This window comes from Copadichromis virginalis, linkage group LG10, assembly GCF_057382275.1.
Source record: "Copadichromis virginalis isolate Kocher_CV1m ecotype Utaka linkage group LG10, C_Virginalis_male_GT1.1, whole genome shotgun sequence".
Lineage (NCBI taxonomy): Eukaryota > Metazoa > Chordata > Actinopteri > Cichliformes > Cichlidae > Copadichromis > Copadichromis virginalis.
Window position 1 is genome coordinate 27,236,996 of NC_140627.1, and position 22,258 is coordinate 27,259,253.

The 22,258-nt window shown below is 39.3% G+C and overlaps 1 protein-coding gene across 5 annotated transcripts in view; it reads right to left on the bottom strand.

Moving 5' to 3' along the window:
• The window catches only part of ncam1a (neural cell adhesion molecule 1a), a 277,809-nt gene that overhangs the window by 68,627 nt on the left and 186,924 nt on the right, over nucleotides 1-22,258 (bottom strand). For all 5 annotated transcript variants that reach the window (XM_085470930.1, XM_085470926.1, XM_085470927.1 and 2 more), the window contains exons 2-8: nucleotides 13,432-13,506; nucleotides 10,984-11,193; nucleotides 10,222-10,365; nucleotides 6,226-6,363; nucleotides 5,260-5,377; nucleotides 2,873-3,033; nucleotides 2,123-2,265 (exon numbers count right to left, since the gene is read on the bottom strand). In XM_085470930.1, coding sequence (XP_085327056.1) covers nucleotides 2,123-2,265; nucleotides 2,873-3,033; nucleotides 5,260-5,377; nucleotides 6,226-6,363; nucleotides 10,222-10,365; nucleotides 10,984-11,193; nucleotides 13,432-13,506 — 989 coding nt within the window. The remainder of the gene's footprint in view (nucleotides 1-2,122; nucleotides 2,266-2,872; nucleotides 3,034-5,259; nucleotides 5,378-6,225; nucleotides 6,364-10,221; nucleotides 10,366-10,983; nucleotides 11,194-13,431; nucleotides 13,507-22,258) is intronic.

Consider the following 22,258-nt stretch of genomic DNA (forward strand, 5'->3'; position numbering starts at 1 on the left):
TTCCACCAAAAATCAATAGTTCATTTCACAGAGATATATTTAATGTGAAAATGAGCTACATGGTAACTTTCAGACATAATTCATCACAATGCACCAGCTGACAGAGCATGTTAAATGAAGTAGGCCAGCATGGCCCAAAATACTGTGCAGCTGACTCTCTTATGCCCTGTGGGAAATAACAGGACAGGTGCTTTCATTGCATTTACAGTGTGTAGCTCCAAGAGTAGTTCTTCTATTGTTCTTACACACCTGTGTCATTTGAAGAACAACTGTGTCTGCTATGGCAGGACAACAAACACTGTTGAACTATTTTTGTGTGGGAACATATTTCACAGGAGTTACAATACCTCTCAACAGTCAAACAAAAAATGGACTCAGGGTTTTCATGCTAAATGCTGCTTGTAGTGACAGGGTACAGCTTATCTTATGCCTAATTAAATGCCAGCATATTGTTGGCAGGAACAAGTTTTATGCCAAATTGTGCTTTTTTCCTGTTATTCCACAGCAAATGTCCCGAGGCCAGCAACCAGTCTGCAACCCAGCTGTTCTGTGTATCAGGGAAATATGCAGTGTCCAACTTTAGTGCTTTTAGAAGTAATATAAACATGTGGCAGTATGTAACGCAAGCTGAATCACAAACCAGTGCATGAAATGTTTTTCCCGAATCCAAAAACCCGGTGGAGGCAGCGAGGTAATTATCTTAATACTGTTTACTGCATTCACAGAAAATTACCCCTCTGAAGTGACTAATCTGTTTGCTGCTAGCACCATGTGCATTGTCAGAATAGACCGTTAAGATGGATTTTTCAAAATTATACAATTTTAATGAGCTGATAAGAGCATGACAATAGACTTCGGATGAGACTCTCTCACTAGGCTGGCAACTGCCAGAATGCTGTGACCACTGCAATGGAGAAAATAAGGAAAGGAATGGTGTTCATAGCTTACACATCCTAAGAAGCCGTTTACCATATCCTATAAGCAAAGCTTTAATCCAGCGTTATCTCCAGTGCTCCTGAAGGACATGAAGAGGAAAAACTAGGATATACGCCAAAGCATGACAAAGATGCATAACCCTTATGTGGCTGCTTTACTCATATCGTGTTCATCCTGGGAAAAAAGTGCCCACTCGTTCCCAAAGTGGATTATCACAGTAGTTTGCCAGAGTGGCATAATTGGAATCACAACAATCTGATTCATAGCAATAATTAAGCTAATGCCAATTAAATCATTTTCACTTTGTTTTTTAAACTCTTGTTTGATTTACTGTGAATTTTAAAAGAGCACTTTTTATAGTAAATTCACAAAAAAAGGAAAGAAATTTCCATTAAAAGCCAATGAATAAAAGATGTTGTAGCGTGTCAGATGCGCTGTTAAAAACATGTGGGGAGACATAAGAAGTCTGCACTCTCTCTCCTCTATCAGTCACAATGTAAATGTACAAAAGCATTAAAGCAACTCGGGCTGTATAAGACAAGGCTGTCAAAAGTTCAGAGAGATCGTGAAGCAACATCAAAACCTCATTGTGCAAAGTTCAAACTCATGTAACAATGAGAAATGTATGAAGCACTTTTAGCTGCATTCCCAGCACGTGGGTGGAGTTGAATAGCCAACTGATTAGTTATTAATGCCATGAGATGAAAAGTGATGGAAGTGAAAATAATTGGTGGGATTTCAAGGCTGAATTTAAAAAAATGAAAGTCAGTGAATGGCTGACAAAATTCCTTAAAAATGTCCATGTGAGTTTTTGAAAATTGAAATTGAAGCCTTTTTCTGAAAATTGTATTTAATAACAGCTGCCAACAAATCTGGAGAGCATGTGCTGTATTGTATATTACAGTGCAGGTCATAATATGTAAGTGGTGCAAATTATGTGGAGGCTCTGTTCTAGCTTTCATCCACTTTATCTTTTCTAAATGACTTTTTTTTTTTAATTTGTTGTTTGCCATGTTGTTCCTTAAGAGCAGAAACGTTTTAGGCAAATTTCTCAAACAACTGTAGTTTTATTTTTTGGTACCTCTCTGTCATTAGCACCCCTTTTCCTAAAAACACTGGCTTTTTAAAACACTTCTATTAACTGGAAAAAAATGGTTTCTGGTGCATGACCACACAGCAACTCTACCTGTTCTCCTTCAGTGAAGACCTTCTTTCCAAAACTCCAGGAAATTGTAGGTGTTGGGTCACCGGAAGCCTGACATGTCAGGGTGACTTGATCATCAAACTCCGAAGCAGTTTGGTTACTCAAGTAGGTAATGTTGGGTTGGACTAGAAGCAGGACAGAAACTGTTATTAGAATTGGTTTTCTAGACACATAAATGTGGGTACCTTTGGTTTAAAGCTCCTTCTCCAACGAGAGTCAGCGGGGTAATTTCAAATATTTAATCTGTTTCTTTATTCTTTTTTAAACAGCTAATAGATGCTTGACATTTATCAACAGCTATTACCACTAATCCACCTGCCTTTTTTCTATTAACTGGGTTTGATAGTAGAGGTGGAAAAATTCTTAGGTTCAAATCACCACATAAACTCATCAGCTGCTGACAGATGAATATATGCGATCAAATGATCACGTCACTGTGAATGACACATTTGACATGGCCATTTGATCCATGGCTGATAGAGACGTTTCAGTATTACTGTGGCAAGAAATACAGAGTGGTTTCATACCCCACTGAGTTATAACAGAGCCACAGGACTACATAATTTCCTCATAAAGAGATACTGCACTTTATGTTTCACAGCTGCGTAAGGATACGAGTGTGCAGCAAAGTGCACAAAGTACAACAAAGAAATGTCAGAGATGATACAAAAAAACCAGCCGCCGTGTTCTTTATGCTAAGCAAACCATCAGCAAATGGAGTCATTTTCTTACCAAACACGCTTAGGCTGACTTCCTCCGCTTTCTCTCCCGCCTTGTTCTTGGCGATGCACGTGTAATCTCCTTCATCCACTTTGGTGACATGTTTTATTAACAATTCTGAACCATCCTCATTGAGGCTGTACTTATCGCCGTCTTCAAGGACAACGCCGTTACTGTAGCAAGGGGGAAAAAAGAGGAAAAGAGAAGTGTCCGCGTCACATGTATTTACTTGCACAACTTGAGGAGCCTACGAATAATTTTCTAAACTCACTGACAAAGAACTGTTGGGGTTTTATCTACTGAAGCAAGCAGCTCGCAGACAACAAAGCCTCGCAGACCAAAAAACGCTGTCCTGTGCTCAGTGCTTCTAAGAACACCTCCAACATTGCCTCAGATTCTGTTTGCCTTTGGTCTCCTTCAGCCTTGTTTTTAAGAAGGTCATACACCGATTGTATGATGACGATGCTTCTTTTAGATTTCAGAAAACACTCCTACTCTCAGGAGCCAAACTTTCACTTGAGGTTAGAATCTCTCTCTTTTTCTTTTTTCTTTTGTAGTGAATTAAGTGTTCGTAGACCTGGAGTAGCAGCATTGCTCCAGCAACCAGACAGTGAATGACAGGCCTGTCAGCGACTAGAACAAATAGAGCTTTACCCCTATGTTTTTTTCACCGCCTCATACATCTATCCTCCCAACAACCTTCCTGTCCATCTTAACCCTCTTCTAGCCAGGGCCTGCTTCTTCCTCAGGATCACACATTAGATCTGCTGCATGAAAGACAGCTGTGAGCGGGATTTGAGTTCAGTCGTCTTATTTACTCATGCAGCAGCAATCATGCTTTGTCTAAAGGTTTCTCCTCACTGCTGCATTCAGACATGAATGATGCACCAAGAATATTAACGTGCACTGAGCAAACAGCTGCATGAAGAAAAAAAACACGTTCGGGCTGACGTCCTTGATTTCGTCTCCCGAAAGCATACATTTGCACAAGTCGGTGGTCGTCAAACAAAAATATCCTATTCCAGCACGCACATGCTTGGTGTATTGGTAAGTTAATGTTTAAAATCATTACTAACTCAGTAAACCTCCTCTTTAATCAACAGAACTTACTTAATTAAACACATTTCAGGTACCAATTTTTGAACTACTACCAATTAGCGGTTGCTAAGATGCATATGCACCTTGTTCTCACTTTGGTTTATTCTGCTTGTTGACCTATTCATAATCCCTATAAATATATATTAACAAGTGTCATGTAAAAATTAACTTTATCAAAAGCAAGCCTGCATGAAAGGAGTCAGGGACAGAAGAATAAAGGGGACTGACTGGTAAGCTATGAACAGCAAAGTCACAAATCTGGTCTGGTCACGCTACTGTATGCAGAGATGTATTATTTCCTTATTATTACTGTGTCCAGCAGCTGGAGAGCTGGAGAAAAAACAACAGAGATACCCCGACAGCTGCCTCGGGTAGCGCACATCCTGCTAAAGGGTAGCCTCGAACTTATAAAAATGTCCCCGTTAAATTGATGCTCCTTGCTGCACAAAAGATAAAAAACCCCGAGGTCCTTTTTGATTAGGAATGTTTGTAACTAATTGAACTGACCTGTAAATATAAATTGCAGCCATTAGCGTAGCATAACAAATTCCTAATTGCCATGGAATGAAGTTTCAGGAAGACTAATTTTATGCAGATGTAGCTCCATCCTATCAACCCTTTATCTAGTAAGAGGCAAAAACACATGACTCATTTACCCTTTTACTGTGGATGTTATTACAAGGATTTTGATCATTGAGGTAAAAAGCCATCAGAATATCTCTCCATATCATTGTGTCATAAAATGGACTGCTGAAGTGAAAAAGCAAAAGGTAACAGTATATAAATCTCCCGCTCGCTAATGAATACTAATGAGTGTGACTTATAATGAGTTTCTATTGAAAAGCTGGAATTAATAAAAGCCCTCTATGTGCTTTAAGTACTAGTACACTGTATAGTGCATAGTTTGTCTTCCATTGCTCTGCTGCAAATATCATTCATCTCAGCTTAATCTTATCAGGCTGCTTTTACCTGCTTGGCAGATTGCCACTTAGGGGGGTGGGGGGGGGGGGGGTCATTTGTATTGACGTCAGTGTTTCTTTTTGGTTTGTCGTTGAAGTTTTGGACCTGAGAAGGATTACTGTGCACCAAGAATAACAGTTTGTAATTCATAATTATTCATTTCATTGCTCTAACTAATATTGCTTGTTTCGAGGTCAAGAACAAGAGGATCTGAAGATGAAAAAAAGAATAAATAAAATGCTTCATTTTTTGTGGAAGCTCAAAATTTCTCCTGACGTGATCCGGGGTAAATCTGAACTCTGCTCGTCACAACAGCCAGATAACAAGATTGAATGACGTACTGTGCCCAAGTCACGGTGGGTTCCGGGAAGCCATCTGCATCACAAGCCAGTAAAGCTGATTTACCAACGTCTGCTGTAGCGTTGACTTCTGGGTGCCTGACACGGATGCTGGGAAGCACTGAAAAAGATACAAGATTAATTTGAATTTCAAGTAACTAATGTGTATTTATAAATTATATTTAAAGAGGTTTAATCTAGATATGTAGATTCAAAACCTATAAATGATTTTATTACTTCTTTTTGCACATTCCATATAAAATTAACCAAACACTGAAAAAACGTTCACAAAAAAAAAAAACCTTTTTGGTTTGACTTGTTTTAAACAACTACCGAACCCACATGGGGATAATGTAATTGTAGTAAAGTTTATCCAAAATGCACTTCAAGTTTCCTCCATTGAGTCGTGATAAAACAGACTGGATGTTTCAACATAGCTGAAATGAACATATTTCACACACATATAACGATATTTCCCATAGTTACACGTCTATTTCTTAATTTAGTCAAAGGGTTCGAAAATAAAAATGCAATTATCCCTGAAAATCTACAGAGTAGCTTTTAAGAAGTGATATTTCCTCAAGAAAATTGCCCAAAATCATTTTTTTAAATAGATTTTTCAAAATTCTTCATCCTGATAGTTAAAGGACTTTGATATTTAAAAGCAATTTGGGGATAATGTTGCTACTAAAGGTCAGAGCATCTGCAACATTTTCTGAGAAATCCACAAATTTAAAACCAATTTCTCGTCATTCTGGTCTGTAGTTGTTTGAATGTGTTTCTCTAAACCAGAAACTTGAAAAAGATGGCTAGATGATCTGACTAACTATCTAACTATCATTGGAGCAACAAAAAAGTTTTAAGGGTTTTAGAGCCATCTGGCTCATTACTGAACCCTGCTCTGTTAAGCCACACATTGATAAACAGCAGGGCAGGCAGAGCATAGAAGGTGGTGTATACACTGCTTACCGTTAACAATGACCTTCATAGTCTTGAAGTCAATTTCTCCCCTGGCCATGACACGAGCCTCACAAGTGTAGTTGCCCTCATCTGTCTTTTTAATGCTGCGGATCTGCAGGTGGCCATTATCCATGATCTTAAATCGAACTACAAAAAAAGGAAAAAAGAACAAAGGTTCGAGATTGTGAAGATTACATTCTCAACAAAACAGTGGAACAAAAGAAACGTGATTTAATAAGTCTTCTATGAATTAAGAGATGATCAGTTGGGGCAAGATTGAGAAAATCCTTCCTGGTAATCAAATTATTAGATGAGAGAGCTTCATGACTCTCTGGCTACAGTAAACATATTTTATCAATGTTTTAATCAAACCCAGATCCTTGACAAACAGTTGCAGCTCTAATTAAACAATGCACAGTAACACAGCGAGCTGTCTTAACAGAAACCTGGTGTTATTTTTCACACATTATTGAGAAAAACTATCCAGCACTTATTAAAATCCACAATTTACACAGGGGACTCATTAATTTTAGTAATGACTGTTGCCTCAATCAAGTGACGTGTTCTTCCTATCAAGTTTAAGAGTTACACAGTTTACTGAACAAACAATTCCACCTCAGTGACTCCTACCACATCGCACCATCCATGGGAGTGAAACATTTACATAGTGTACAAAAAATAAATGACTGAAATGTTGAAAAGCTTTTAAAGTTTAATCCAGGAGTCTAAAAGTTAAGAAGAAACAACGCTTTTGTTAAACAGCTCTTATTCAGGTCACCGTGACATATTTTACAAGGAAGAGTTGCTGTTGGGATTTTTAACTCTGCAGCTTGCAGCACAGGGTTAGGTCAGCGACTGCACTGAAGAAAATTGCATAAGCAGTTTTTAGTTTTCAGTGTTGGTTACAATTAGTGGCTTTTCCAGTGAAAAACACATTCCTTGACAAGAATCCAAGAACAAAGGCAGGCTTAGCACAACAGTGTGGTGACTCCAGGCTCTCCAGCGGTCACCGAGGGAGGGGTTACTTCAAGGTTAAAATAGTCCCCGGTTCAAGTGTGAAACAAAACCCAGACTCCTGTTTTATGTCCAGCTCCCACACTAGATCCTAGTTTTTCACTGAACTTGCTAAGCCATGGCTGTTTTGGACCAATTTGGTCAATGCTCCTCCCAAGAAGGAAGCTATTGCCAGATTAAATGATTACCAAATATTGTACATGAATTTAGGCCCTCCTCATATTTTTGGGCAGAAGAGACCAAATGCTGAAAAGCTCATAATTTCATTTTACACAGAAGACAGCTTGGATTCACAGCAGCTACATTAGATTAGATTTTTTTGGCAAAGTGTTCAGCAACACTTACAGTTTTATATGTTCGGTATGTGCACGCTCACAGTTTCCTCCACAGCCGAGCTAAACACCTTTGTTCTGTGTGCTTACTGGCAAAGCAGAAATGGTTCAAAACCCAGGACAAACAACAGATAAAGGGATTATAATACAAGAAGAGTTTGAAAAGTTTTTATAGTGTTTTTTGATATACTAATGTGACATATGGATAAAATAGATGTTCAATTACATCAAAGCTACATCTCTGATCGCCCGTGCGCAGTGAGAACGAGACCCAATTGTGTACATCAAACACCTCTAACTCCCGAAACACAAAATTCCTTTACTAAGAAAGAGTTAGAGGTTAAAAATGTTGTTAAAATGTATGTGTGTATTTATAAAGATAAGAGGATCCTGATAGCTGGGGGGGGGGAGGGTCTTTTTTTATGCGTTTCAGGATTTCCTGCTTCCAGTTTTTCTGTTGTTGTGGGTTTATGATTATTATTATTGTTCTTGCCTCCCCACTGTTCCTCTGTAATGTGTTTACTATTAGTTGTCTCTTCTGTGTGATTAGGGTTGTTTCCTGCTTTACTTTAACAGTTAATTTTCTCTGGTGTTTCAATTCGGTTTTGAGCCTCTGTTTGTTTGATTTTTCTGCATTACTTTCATCTACATTTCCTTCCTTTGCCGTGTGTGTGATCCGCAATCGCTGTGCAGTGTATAAAGAGCCCTTTCCTTCTCTTTGTTGCATTGCCTGTGTTTTTTATGCTTCTTTTTCTCCTCTCGTGCTGTCTGTTTTCTTCTTTGGATTCATTCTCTGGCTTTTTTGGATTCCATCATTTTTCTTTTAAATCGTCTTTCATTATCTGTTGTTGTTTATATGAAATCATAAGTGATTAAAGCTCGCTTTTTGTTTGAGATCTCTTTCTCGCGGGTCCTAGGTGTGGGTCCTTAAGTCTGCAATCCATACAAAATCAGAGTGAGACATGAGGAGCAATAGTAAGATCTCACCACCCTGAAAGACAGTGGTTCCCAAACTTTTTTTGCTAGGCCCCCCTTTGTTTTACAAGAAAAATGTATTTCATACCTCAAACATTTAGTAAACAATTAAGCAAATACAAGTAAACTGCAATAAATTACAGGTAGTAATAAACAACTCTTTTACGGTACGTCCACACCTACACGGGTGTTTTTAAAAACGCAGCTGTTTCTATGCGTTTGGACCTTTCGTCCGCACGTAAACGGCGTTTCGAATCACTGAAAACGGAGATGTTTTTTTAAAAACTCCTTTTTGCGTTTACCTGTGGACGAGGAATACAGAGTTCGTCACGCAACGTCAAAGGTATGCGCCTTTTTTCACATCATGCTGTGCGCACGTTATTGTTTACATGAGATGAATTGCAGAATGGCAGATAGAGACAAAATATTGTTACTGTTAATCTGACTATCTGCAGGTTTTACACGCTTACATATACACACGCAGTTACTGTCCCTCCATTTACAAAGGCAGATGCGTCACGGTGCAATTATTTTATATGTAGTTGTTTTTTTCCTCTGTAATAATATTCAACATTGCTATCAATACATTTTTCAAAAAAATGCCTCTCTGTGCAAAATGGGTTTAAAAACATAAACAACTGTGGGATACTGTTTGTCCGTGATTTAAACAGCCCAGCGCTGCTCCCGACGAAGGGAAAACCAATTCTGCAGGGGAGACCTACCTTGGCACTTGTGCAGGTGAAACCAAAGGGAAGATAAGCTTCACCATATTTTCTAGTCTTTGGCTTAGAATGAGGTTGGTTTGGAAACCTATTCAGCTATGCTTCACCTCCTGCTTTGCGTTTGTGTGGGCGCCCCATGCTAGCAGTGTCCACGCGTTTTTTTTTTTTCCCTTTTCATACCACGCCCCCCCCTGCAATGGCTCTGTGCCCCCCCTATGGGGCGGGCCCCACACTTTGGGAAGCTCTGCTGAAAGAGAAGGCATCAAATGTGTCAGGTATGACCTGAAGTCAGAACATGAGATGGAGGTGGTTTGCAAACTGTTTATGCACAGAGCACCAACGATGGTCAGACTTAAGTAACTTTTGCTTTTGTGGCTGAACTTTACTTCATCATTGCCGAAACAGATGCTATGATTACGATTTGCAAAGCAACAAAAAAAATCTGATTCTAAACTAGCAAATCTGGGTAGGTTTTATTACAGGGTTTTTTTGCTGTTATTGTTGTTAGTGACAGCAGAAGCTTTCTTAGATTACACTTTCCTTCCTTAAAAAAAAACCATGCTGAGTTTTTCAGATTTTTTTTTCCAACTATAGTTTTCCTTTATTTGGCAAAATTAAACTCAGGTGTGCCCTCAGACACATTTTCTAGTGACAATAACCACCTCTTGCTAGGCCTAAAAATACAATTTTCATGTTCACGCATCATCTATGAGGTCTAAAACTACTTTCCAATGGAAAATGGTTGGCTTTGTTCATAGATGATGGGCAGCAGGAGAGGGAGATGAGGAATAGTGTGGCAAATTGATTGGAAAGCATGAACTGGCAAACAGCATTGGCAGGGAGGTAAGGTGGCTGCTCACAGAGTTAAGAAGATGGAATGGAAAGGCAGGTTGGATGTGAGAAAGCAGCTAAGCAGTGGGGTGTTTTTTCCCCTCTTTTTCTTTTTTTTTGAACAGACTCACCATCTTTGGCAGGTTGGATCTTGGAGCCCTTGTGCTTCCAAATAATAGTGGGTGGTGGTGAACTGACAACATCACAGACTATGTCAGCATCCTCACCCTCGATGAACTCCTGCGGGTTGGAAGTACTCTTGAACGTGATCTTTTCTGTGGGGGAATGGACATATTACACATTTTTATATGTATTAACACAGAGAGTGACATTTGTAAAGGTGAAAACTTACACATTTTCAATTTCAGTGGTTCACTTTGGTGTTTATATTACACATACCAAAGTTTCCAATAATTAGGTCAGTATATTTGAAATAATCCCCATGAGCCAAAAACTTCAGAGTGAGCTAAATGCTCAGTTTCCAGTATGTTATAGTTCAGTTCTTATTATGGTCATTTCACACAGCCCTGGCTGGGAGAACAGCAACCCCTCACACCTGCTGTTTAAATCTTCTGTTTATGAGAGGGGCAGCCAGTCGGAAGAAAGCTGTCTTAAAGGGACGGTGCTTAAACGGCTGGTTTCATACAGTGGATAAACTCACCAAAGTCCAGCTTGCCAAGCTAGACTGAGAATAACAGTATGGAGCTGGAAATCAGGTTACCTTTAATAACATAAACACTGGCTCTCTCTATTTGAAATGCATTACTCAAAGAGAGCGTTGATAGTGGCTGAGTTACTACAGTTTATGCAGTAATGTTGACTACCAACATGTGAAAAAATAACACTCTTCACTGGTAAAGTCTGTAAAGACTGCAAAACCAGGTCATACTTACGGAAGATCTTTACTTGGACAGTGGCCTGGGCTTCCTTGTCTCCATCCTTTGCCACACACTTGTAGATGCCAGCACTGTCCACGGTGGCGTGGTATATGGTGAGAGTCGACGTGGCTTCATCACTGCGGCTCACAAAAATGTCTGCCCTGTTGGGAAGGATCTTCTCACCGCTGGGGGCGTACCAGTCTATGTCTTTAGCATCTCCTACCACTGAAAATAACAAAGTAAATAATGAGATAGAAAAGCAAAACTTTTTTTTTTTAAGAATTTCACAAGTGGCCTGTAAATAATAGTCAGAACCTATAGGATTGCAACTGAAATCTGTTATCTTGTTTGGTGCTTTTGATGTTTTGCTATAGCTTAGATATGCCTCCCGCTTTGCAAGAAAAGATATGACTCTGAGCATGAACTTGTAGAGGATGCCATGGGCCTGTTACATCACATTACAAAGCTAGTGTGTGCATCTTAATTTAAAATTCAAACTTAATTTACTGCAACGATCACTGCACTGTGTGATGACCTGGGGAAGAACTGTCATTGCTGGCATTCATATTCTTCACATCTGTTCATGTTGGAATAAAGTAGTTGTAGTTCCTTATTTCCCTGATGAATGCATATGTGGAGCTGATTAAGGTTTGAGCTAGACTTTGTTCTCATTAGAGAATGTGAATAAAAATTGTTAAAAATGAATCGTAATTTGAACAGAATATATCAAAACGAAATTAAGAATTCTTGGTTTGAAGATGGTTTGGAAGCATTACTGTGAAATCACAATCTGTTTTCATCCAGTGTATGTTATGTAAAGCCAAAGACTAAACAGACACAGCAAAACATAAAAAGGGAGATATGAATTATTTCTGTTTCCTCAGTAGGATTATTCAGTAGGAGGAAACTTTGACTAAAAGAAAAATCAAACAACGTTTCAACATTATTCATCTTTTTATAAACAGTAGTACAAGCAGAGGCAGTTTTTTGTTTCCCTGAAAATTATTAATACTATCTCTTCTCTCAAGGAGCACAAACAGCTCTAAATGTATTTTGACACCCTTTTCAAACGGAGGAATTCGAGTTCAAACGAATGCAAAAATTTCTTCATAGAACAAAGAATGAAATCACTTAGTACTTAATGTCAAGGCTTCATATTCCACACACAGACACCCATCTTTGCTTTTAGGGCTTCATTTTTACAGAAACATTCTGCTAAAAGCAGTGAAACAACAGGTCATTAGTGGGAGAGAAGTGGTTATTTTTTCAAAAAGAAAAAAAAAACATTGATTGCATGTAGTATGCAAAAGAAAATTTTGACTGGACTTTGTAATTCCTGTGAAAAACAGTCCACCACTACTCCTTCCATAACAATTGGGTATGTAGCTGCCTGGTGCTGAAAATCAAATAGACTTGTTGACTTGGATATGTGCAAGTGTGAGCACCTCTGTAAAATTCAGCTGTAAATTAACACATTGCCATGATATTCCCAGGAGCAGACATCTCAGCAAATTCACCCCAAGATCAAACCGTGCAATGCTCAGAGAAACTGCATCTCGGATTCAGCAGGTCTCAGCCAACATAAGAAATATTAAAGTTCATGACAGTACAAGTATGGGATGTTTGGAAGTGTTCTTTGGAGAACTGAGAAGTGGAGATGCTTTGACATAATGCACCGCAGTTTGCAAAAAGCAAATACAGCTTATCAGCACAAACACCTCAGAACAACTGTCGAGAGACAAAGTCATGTAGGAAATGATTATTTCAAGTTAGTCCGGCTACAGGTGGTTCAATAAACTATTTACTCATAAGTCCTATGAAGGTAGCTGTGCAGTGTTTTGAAGTTTCTATTTCAAATTCAAGAAAATGCAATTCATTCATTGTCCAGCATGATTGTAACTCACATCAACGGGATAACGAGAGAGATGCTTTGAATTTTCATACTGGACGACCCCTCGTAAGGGCTATGGGTATGCTGTTAATTCAGTCCCCATCAGCTTTGTTTTGTAGTGTAGAAGTAACCTGGGTTAATAAGACCAAATGAATGAATAATCTCTATTCAGAAAATTAGGACGTTATTTAAATGTAAGAAGATGTTGTGTAATGGCAGACTGCAGATCTGTCTTTTGTAAGCAGCATCTGTATCACAGACAGGCTGACAAATGCACAGAGAGAATGTAAGACCTCTGTCTCATTATCTTCTCATATAGCACCTCTCTCCCACCTCTTCTATGTCTTATTTCTTACATGACTCAGATCCCACCACCTCCACAGAATAAGCCCGTCAATTTATCCTTGTGATCTTTTTCTCTTTTTTCCTCCACCAGTACACCAATCTCATTATTTAACCTAACTTGTATTACTTTCATCAAATTACCTCAATAAATACTGCCAATATTGCTAGATGAGGTGACATTTGCATCAAGCCGCGTTAAATGAGGGATGTAGGAAGATCACTCTTACCTTCGCAGATGAAAAATTTGGAATCTCCTACGCTGATCTCCCCTTGTGGTGGAGTAATTTCCACCTGAATGGCAGCTGGGCGAAGAAAAAAAGACAGGACAAAATATAAATTAGTCTCTGGTTCAATCGAAAGGAACGGTGACACGGGGCTGAGACACAATAAGGCAAGACTCAAAGTGAAATGGCCATGCCTGCTCAAAGGAACAACCATGTTCAGGCAAACACTTGTATGTAATTTCTATGCTCACTAGAGTGCAACATCTCAATGTGCAAATGTGTTTGAGTTTAAAGTTGCACCCACAAAGCAAAGGAACTCACAGAAGAAATAATATGCGTCTTTTGTGGCGTATGTATTTATTTTGCACCATGTTGTGAACTGAAACCTGCACTGCTGAGCAAGGACACGTTGGTTCTGGAATTTGCTTTCCCTTATTTATAATTTGCGATTTACCCCTAGGAAGCAAAACTGTACCTTTTGCTACCAACACTTCCATTTTTGTTGTTAGTGAATTGTGTATCTGATTTCCTCTCTGACACTTGACACTCAAAGCACAAAGCTGGCACCTGAAGGCAGCATAAAAGAAAAAGTAGCAGAGTGAAAGATAAACTGAACTCTTAAAGAAGGACAAATCCTAACTAAATTAGGCGAGACGCGGACTTAACATTTGTTTGCTCACCTTATAAAAACGACCTAACTAAGCCACTCCGAAGCATTCTTGCATCCCGACTTCTGTTTACAGACGCTTAAGAATACATAATACCATAAAGGCTCTAATGCACATCTTCTCTCAGCATCAGCTAAAGCTACAGTGACAGAGATGAGATTTAAAAAGAGCAGAGAGAAACGCTTGCATGCACCCTAACAAATTTGAATTGATTTTCAAAGGCTTGATCAGCTAATCCTAACTCGCCAGTGCTCCACTGTACTACAAGGGATCTCATGACTTTTTAGAGTGACATGGTTTAATATATGACTCCTATCTTCAATGATATGTGGCGCAGGACTAAAGCAAAGCCTGTGAAGTAGAAATACCACAGAATCGTGATCGGAGCTTGACAGAGAAGTCCCGCGGAGCCTCCAGCATGTGGCCACTTCACACAAATGAGTGAGTCAGTCTCAGCTCAATTCTCACCAGGAGATTCATGGGAATGGTTTGCGAGGACTTGCCATTCATAGACAGGTAGCCAACTATCATCACAGCACAATGTGGCATTGTTTCGTAATGCTACAGTTTCGCCATTGCAGAAAAACCTGCATGACTAAGAAGATAATGTCACATCAAAGACCTTTGCTGCTCTTTCTCTCCTATACACATTTTATGTGTAAAGGCATCATCATTATGGTGTGAAGCTTTACCCCAGGCATAATTCTGGAGTGAGGAGAGTGAACACCGCATCCAGACACACAATGTGCTTTTGTGTTTAGAAGCATTTTGAAACCAATATGGTTCTCAGTGTTTTGGCCAACCGTATTTTCTTCTTCTTTTTTTATGCTTGACTAAAACATTTCAGGAATGCTGTTAAGGGTCCAAAATGTCCCTTTCATCATATTTACACACATTGTAAGACACTGTGAAATGCATGGTCCACATGAACAGTGCAAAGCCACAAATAAGAACAGCTAAATTATTAGGTACACCTGTTCGCAAATCAGCCAATCACATGGCAGCAACTTGATGCATTTAGGCAATGGTGTAGATGAGATAGATCGGTAGAGAGGTACTGGCATAACTATGCTACTCGTCAAAAAAAATGTAAACACTGGTTCTTAAATTGAACCGGAAACAAATGCTGCAATCATCATGGTCAAGGACAGTCACAAGTATTGATTTCATACATGTGTTCAAAGTGTGAATAATATTCCCTTTATGCCTTGGTCAAGAAGTCACACAAATATTGATTTGCAGTAAAACACTGCATCTGCCACATGAATGAACCAGCCTTTGTTCCAAGCCAGCACACAGGCTGCAGAGGCATGAAAAACCACTATGTTTGCTTTTAGAGGCTGGAGGTAGATACAAAGACAACAACATATCCATTTCCTTCTCTCATCTAGTACGATCCCAGATACCATGCTATACCCATGCCTCCTAAGACTAAAAACACTGGCCCAAAACCAACTGATCATATCTGCAACACTAAAGACAACAAAAAGGAGTTCAGGCAGTGTGGGAAAGATAGCTATTCCCAGATCCACTTTCTCAGTCTGTGTGTCTACATGGGCACTTGTGCAGTATCTCCAGGATGGAGTGGTGGCTGAAAGTGTCGAGTGCGACTGTTTCTTTGATGAGAGCCAACCATGGAAGTTAAAAATAAAGATTTAGTAAAGGTAAGCCATCAGGTTTAATCACTGCACAAATGTGAGTTGTGACATGAGATCGACTGAGAGGAAATTGCACTTTCAAAAGTGGGTACCAGTAAGTACACACCAAACACTTTGCGCTGCACACAACAGAACAAAGATTTGCTGATCATTTGTCTCACTTGTCATTTGCAGTATTGTAAAGAATCTCCCCAGGCCCACTATTGTTGTCAAAGACACAAACATAAAGCTGCTGACAAACTAACTACAAAGTGAATTATTTCTCTTTGTAGCAGTTCGTACCTAAGATTATTCATATTCATCTCAACAGCATCAAAATATAAGGCAGAAGCTGAATATTCCATGAGAGCCAGCTCTGAGAATCAATCAAATCAGAATCGAAATCAAAACTTGATTACCCCGGTGCCAGATGGGTAATGTTAAGCTTCTGCTCAGAGTAATAAAAAAGCAGCGCAGCCCTGCTTCAGTCACGAATCTACTGGCAAAGAAATTCAAGTGAGGGGGATGACTCCAGGTGTGATCTATAGTATACAAAACTAACTGTGAAAGAATCGAAATATGTTATTTAAACAAACAAAAATAAAAAGGTGTGATTTTGAAGAGCTGCTTTTTTAAAGATCTTGTTTTTGAAAGGTGTAATGAGTTTTCAGATAGGGATTTTGGTTGGATGCGGTTCCTAGATTAAACCGTTTTGCAAGGATCAAAAGATTACACAAGTAACTTAATGCTAAATCAATGCTGGGGTGAGACAAATGCAAAGCACACCCAGAACACTCAAAAGTATCTGATTGCTGCAATTTGGGCTCAAATGAAATGCTCCTGGGAATTTTAACTGCATTTGCAATTTGCATCTAATGATATGATCCAGATGCCCTAAGACTGTAAAAACATAAAAGATATTCTTCAACTTTAATGTTAAAATAATCCAACATTAGCTTCCATTACAATTATGAGCACAATGGAAAAAGGGAACAATTATATATTTAGGCATGATTTAGTGGCATAAGATAGCAGGTAAAAAAAACAAAGAAATCTGCCTCACACATCTCACAGCTAAATATACAGCATGGAGCATAAAAGCAAAAGTGATGTGTTGTAGATTAAATGGTAAATGGCCTGTATTTGTATAGCGCTTTTCTAGTCCCTAAGGACCCCAAAGCGCTTTACACAACCTGTCATCCACCCATTCACACACACATTCACACACTGGTGATGGCAAGCTACAATGTAGCCACAGCCACCCTGGGGCGCACTGACAGAGGCGAGGCTGCCGGACACTGGCGCCACCGGGCCCTCTGACCACCACCAGTAGGCAACGGGTGAAGTGTCTTGCCCAAGGACACAACGACCGAGACTGTCCAAGCCGGGGCTCGAACCGGCAACCTTCCGATTACAAGGCGAACTCCCAACTCTTGAGCCACGATCGCCCCATTAAAAGCAAGGAAAGAAAGAAGTGCTTGGTTTTGTGAGGAGAGAGCTCAGATAAAGGATGAAGCTATCTTTGCCCTAACATGCTCTCTCATGACACCAATCTAATACCCATCCTCTAAGCCTGTCCCTCACTTCCAGTCCTCTAAAGACTCATAAACCTCTCTGTCTACTCTGAAGAGTCTCCCTTTAGTCTTCCTTCGACTCCTAACGCACATGCACAATAACCACATCACCTTGCTTTTTAATAAACAGAATTTACTGTCACTGCAACCGCATGTTTTCACAGAGATAAAAGTATACTGAAGGTAAGCTGGGCCAGAAAAAAATTCTATAAATGAATGTAAATTTAAACTTCAGAGAAACACAGATGGCAGAAAGATGCTGTATAATTTTCACAGTTGCAATCAGATGCACTGCAGCATGCACACATGTCTTCCATTCTAGCAACAACTTTTATCTCGGAGCTAAATTAAGCATTGTGTCCCTTTTTAGAGAAGCATGTTGTAGCTAATGAGCAGACCAGAGAAGTTAGGGGCTTAACTTCAGTCAGTCATCAGAGTCTATGTATCGATTGCAACGGCTGTATTTTAGTTTACAGCGAGTCAAAAGACTTGAGTAACTTTTTCATATGTTTGATTTCTTTGTTTCTCTTGCACAAACAGGAAAATAACAACAAAAATACAACATTTCTTTAAGCACCGATGGCCAAATTGCTGTTTTAAATATTTGTAATGCGTTAGAACAGTTTGTGCACAGGTGGTGAATATCTCACTTTACATCACCCACAGCATAGCAGCTCAGCTTCGACCTCTGAGTTTGCATAAATAAAAATTACCCCATCTCTCTTTAGCATAGCCTTTCTATTCTACTGTATCCAACTGTTTAACCACACATGGCAGCTTCCACACTCAAACCTCAGTGCTCATGTTGCAGGTTACTCCCTTGTCATGGACCATACATGAGGGTTACAGTATTTATACACCTTTTCTTTAGCGACATACACTTCCACACATAGACAAATGCCCATTCACGCATGAACAGCTTGCCAACCGTGCTGACCACTTATGCTATTAATTTGACAAAGTAAGAAAAGAAGTTAGATGGAAGAGCCCAAAAAGCTGAGCTACTTATGGTAAGCTCAGAGGCGAGATTAGTAATAGTGTATTAATCTACTGCTAAGCTGTCCATACTTTGAAGCAAATATGCCTGTGAGGCTTTAGTAACAATGACCAAAACTAAAATGGCAGTGCTGACTGTTCTCTAGCAAGAGGATTATGGAGTTTACAGCCTGTTGCTGGTAAACATTCTTTAAGCATCTAAACCACAGAGTTCCTTAATGCCAAATTATGTAAGAGCACAAGTATCTATACACGGCCACATTGCTGTCATTACTTCATTTTAGGATGTGCAAATTTGAAAAGAGAACAAATAAGAAGTTGTCAGGTTGGCTGGGAAAAAACCTGAAGTTTGAAGCAGCTTCTGTCCCGTCTTGGATCAGGAGGTTTGCATGCCTAATTGCAGCCTGGCAGCCTGTGGTGACTGGCTCCATTACAAGGAGGCTACAACAGTCAGCTGTTGGTGCTTAACATGCAAGTCATGTCGGAGTAAGCACACACTATGGAGCAGACAGTGCTGTGTAGGGCTACACATCAATAGCACATATGCTTGAAAAGCCGTCGTCTGGGGACGTACAAGAACAGATGAAAATGTCGTCATTTGTGTCCAAGATTTACATTTCTCTTTTCTTCCTGCGGCTGGAAGAATGTCAAAATGTCAGCCATGAAGGTTCCAAGCACACGCCAACCACATAATGTTACCCTCTCAAAGCTTTCCAACTGGAAACACATTTCTCTGAGATTTTGTATTCCTTAATTTAATACTAAATTGGTTAGACAGGTTAATCCTTAATTCCCATCTGGCTGTTTGGAGGAGGAAATAGCTGAATTCTTGAGATATTACGAGGCAATTCTGATCACAAATTAGAGCTCCATCATTTTATATGAATATTTTGGGACACTTTTTTCTTTCCATTTGAAAGAGAAAGAAGACAGGAAAGTGTCAAACTCTATTTTGAAACTGTTATTGGATATGCCCTATTAAACTAAGGCATAAGGATTTCTGGTTGCTTTTCAAACTGCAATTTGCAAAAAACATTTTGCAGCATCCTTCTTGATACACTGGAGGAAGATTATATTTGCTATATTATAGTATAGCTATATTATTTATATAGCGAGTTTAATTATTTAAGCCACTATTTTGTCAGTCAGAGATTAATATGATTATAATTTAATTTTTAATATTTCTAAAACAAACAAATTTATCTTTTTAAGTTACTTGTTTACGCTTAGCCTAAATCTGATTGGATTAGCTGGTTGTTGTTACCAACAGGGAAGTTGCATAGTGCCCTCTGGTGGATAAAGTATGGAACGTCAGCTTGGTTGAAGGGTGTTTCTCTTGCCCCTTATACAATTTTTAAATGCCTATAGTGATTGATCAGCAAATAGCTAATATCAGCTGATAACAGCATCATGCCATCATCATAAATCGGTCAATGATCTTAGCTCAAAATTCTACAAACCTAAAAACCACCAACCAGTACAGTGCTGTAGCCTTAAAAAAACGTCTCCATTAACTATTATTTCTAATACTTCTCATCCATCACACAATATTTAGCAGCAACAGTGAATTTTTAAAATATTAAATGATGAAGCATAAATGTCAGATAAAATCTAGCCTAAAATCTTCTGCCATCTCAGAGCTTTATCAGTCAAGTCTGCTTGTATTGCCTGACGAGAGAATAGAATTTCTATACACCTCACAAACCCACACTTAAGCTCCCTTTTGAACCCCTTTGCAAACTTTAGGAAACTTCTCTACAAAATTCGAGAAGAGTTCTAGCAGCAATTGTCAAAACCTACATTCTTTCCATAAGTCCATCTAAGTCATCATTCCCACAATTACTTCTCAGTTTCAGTTCCTCAAACACTCTAAAACTTTTTCACTCTACTTCTCTGACTTTCTCTGACTTGCCAATCAATCCACAAAAACAACTCACACTACTTCTAGCAGTTTTTCACCCTGATAACCTTTACAAGATGTCTACACAAAGGGGGTTGTGGCCTGTTATTAGTTTCCATCAATGTCGTTTTGTTTTTGTCCTTTCCTTGCCCTGAAAAACACAACCTCTCTGATCTTTCCTGCAGTGTATACTGATTGAAAGAAAGCCTAAGCGAGCTGCATTTCTATTGCAAGACTCCAGTCAGCTTGGCGTTTACAGTACTTTTACATTTTAGTAAAATGAAATTTAATCAATATATATGTAGAACTTAAAGCCAGATGTTGTACATGTTGTCTCTTATATTCTGATAAAATATAGTCCCTCTTTTGGTGTTTTGATTTGTTGACGTTTGAGGCTATAGCTTAAACTTCCTATTAGTAAAAGTATAACCCAGAAGTAATTCTAAACACTTACTGGAACTTCAAAAGGAAACGAGTTTTGCAAGTAAACAATGAATATACATAACAGTTGTTAAAGCCATTTTCCTACCTCAGCTAACTTTGAACATTACGCTTCTAATTTGTTTTTCAGTAGCAGATAAATTAGCCTTACAGACGCACATTCCAAAGTGTCTCAACCACTTATCATTAACCTGCTGCACTTTGAGGCACTGCACAAAATACTAAGCAGCTGTTTCCATGTGCTGCGTGTGGGTGTCAGGCCTTAATCAAATTGACATAGACGTGTTACCTTCTAAGCTCCTTCTCCTCACATCTTTCAGTCATTCACCGCATCAGCTTTGTCGGGATTATGGTTGTTACCAGCATCCCCTCCAACCCTTCAGCACTTGAGTTGCCTTCCAAGTGCATTTTAAGTGGAGAAAAGTCATTGTGGAAGAGCACAAACGTGTGCTGCAGAATTCACACGTTTCAGATCGTTTTTGCACTAAAGTTTGAGGCAAACTATTGTGTGAGCAAAGGCTACTTCCAACTTCAAACTTTATATTTGCCCTCAAGTTCTGATGAAAAATGCATAGTCTAATCTGTCCTCCTTAAAATACACAACACCGTGATACATTTCCAATAAAGGCTCTTCTTCCCTCATAAATATTTGGATATTAAACAGAGGCCAGTATGTCCTTCTTTGATCTGACTAATTTAAGCCTTCTCGTTTTGACAGGACCTAATTACAAATCGTGAGGAGAATGCTGTGCAAGAGGCTGAAAGGCTGGAGAGGGCAGTCGAAGGGAAAACGGCTACGGCAAGAGGTCTGGCTGTGAAGAGATTACATGTAAAGCCGACTGTGGTAATAAAAGGGGAAATGGCTAAAGATTACAAAACACAAGGCAAACATTTACAGTTCTGTATCAACGCTATAGGCTGCGGTATGCATTACACCACCGAGTAGCTGGCCTCACCCGCAGTGGGAGTAAAAACGTGTAAAAAGTTTGTCTAAAGAGCTCTTGGGTGGTTCCTAAGGAAAGGAGATATGGTCATTTAAAACACTGAAAGGGGTCATTCACTGAGGAGCAAGACTGTGCTCAGCAGTTGCTTGGCATTGTGCCCCACCATTTTTATAAATATTGTGTGAACAAAGTTGGAATTTCAGCTTTATGCTGGCATACAAGTAGGAAAGTAAGATTTCAAGGATCGACAAAGGAAACTGATCATCTTCTGATAGCTGTGGTTAAATATGTATTTATTGAGCGTTGACATTTTGCTATAGAAAAAGCAGCAGGTTTCTTTCATCTGGAGTCAATCTCTCAGGATGTTGAAGGGCAACATGAAAATTCACAGCACATCCGCCTCACCGGGTGAAGAGGAACTTATACAGGTTGACCAAAGTTGACAATGCCCCCCTAAAGAGCCATGAATATTTACACAAACCTATATGTGCATACAGCACAAACTTGGATCAGCATTAATAAAGCTCTGTAATGGTTAGGCACCCAAATATTGGACTTGTGCAATCAGGTATCGGTCCAATCGAAAGGCTGGATAGGAAACAACCGTGCATCATCAGCTGTGGGTTGCTACTGGGAGAGCTAACGTAGCACGGAGGAAGCTAATGGCAAA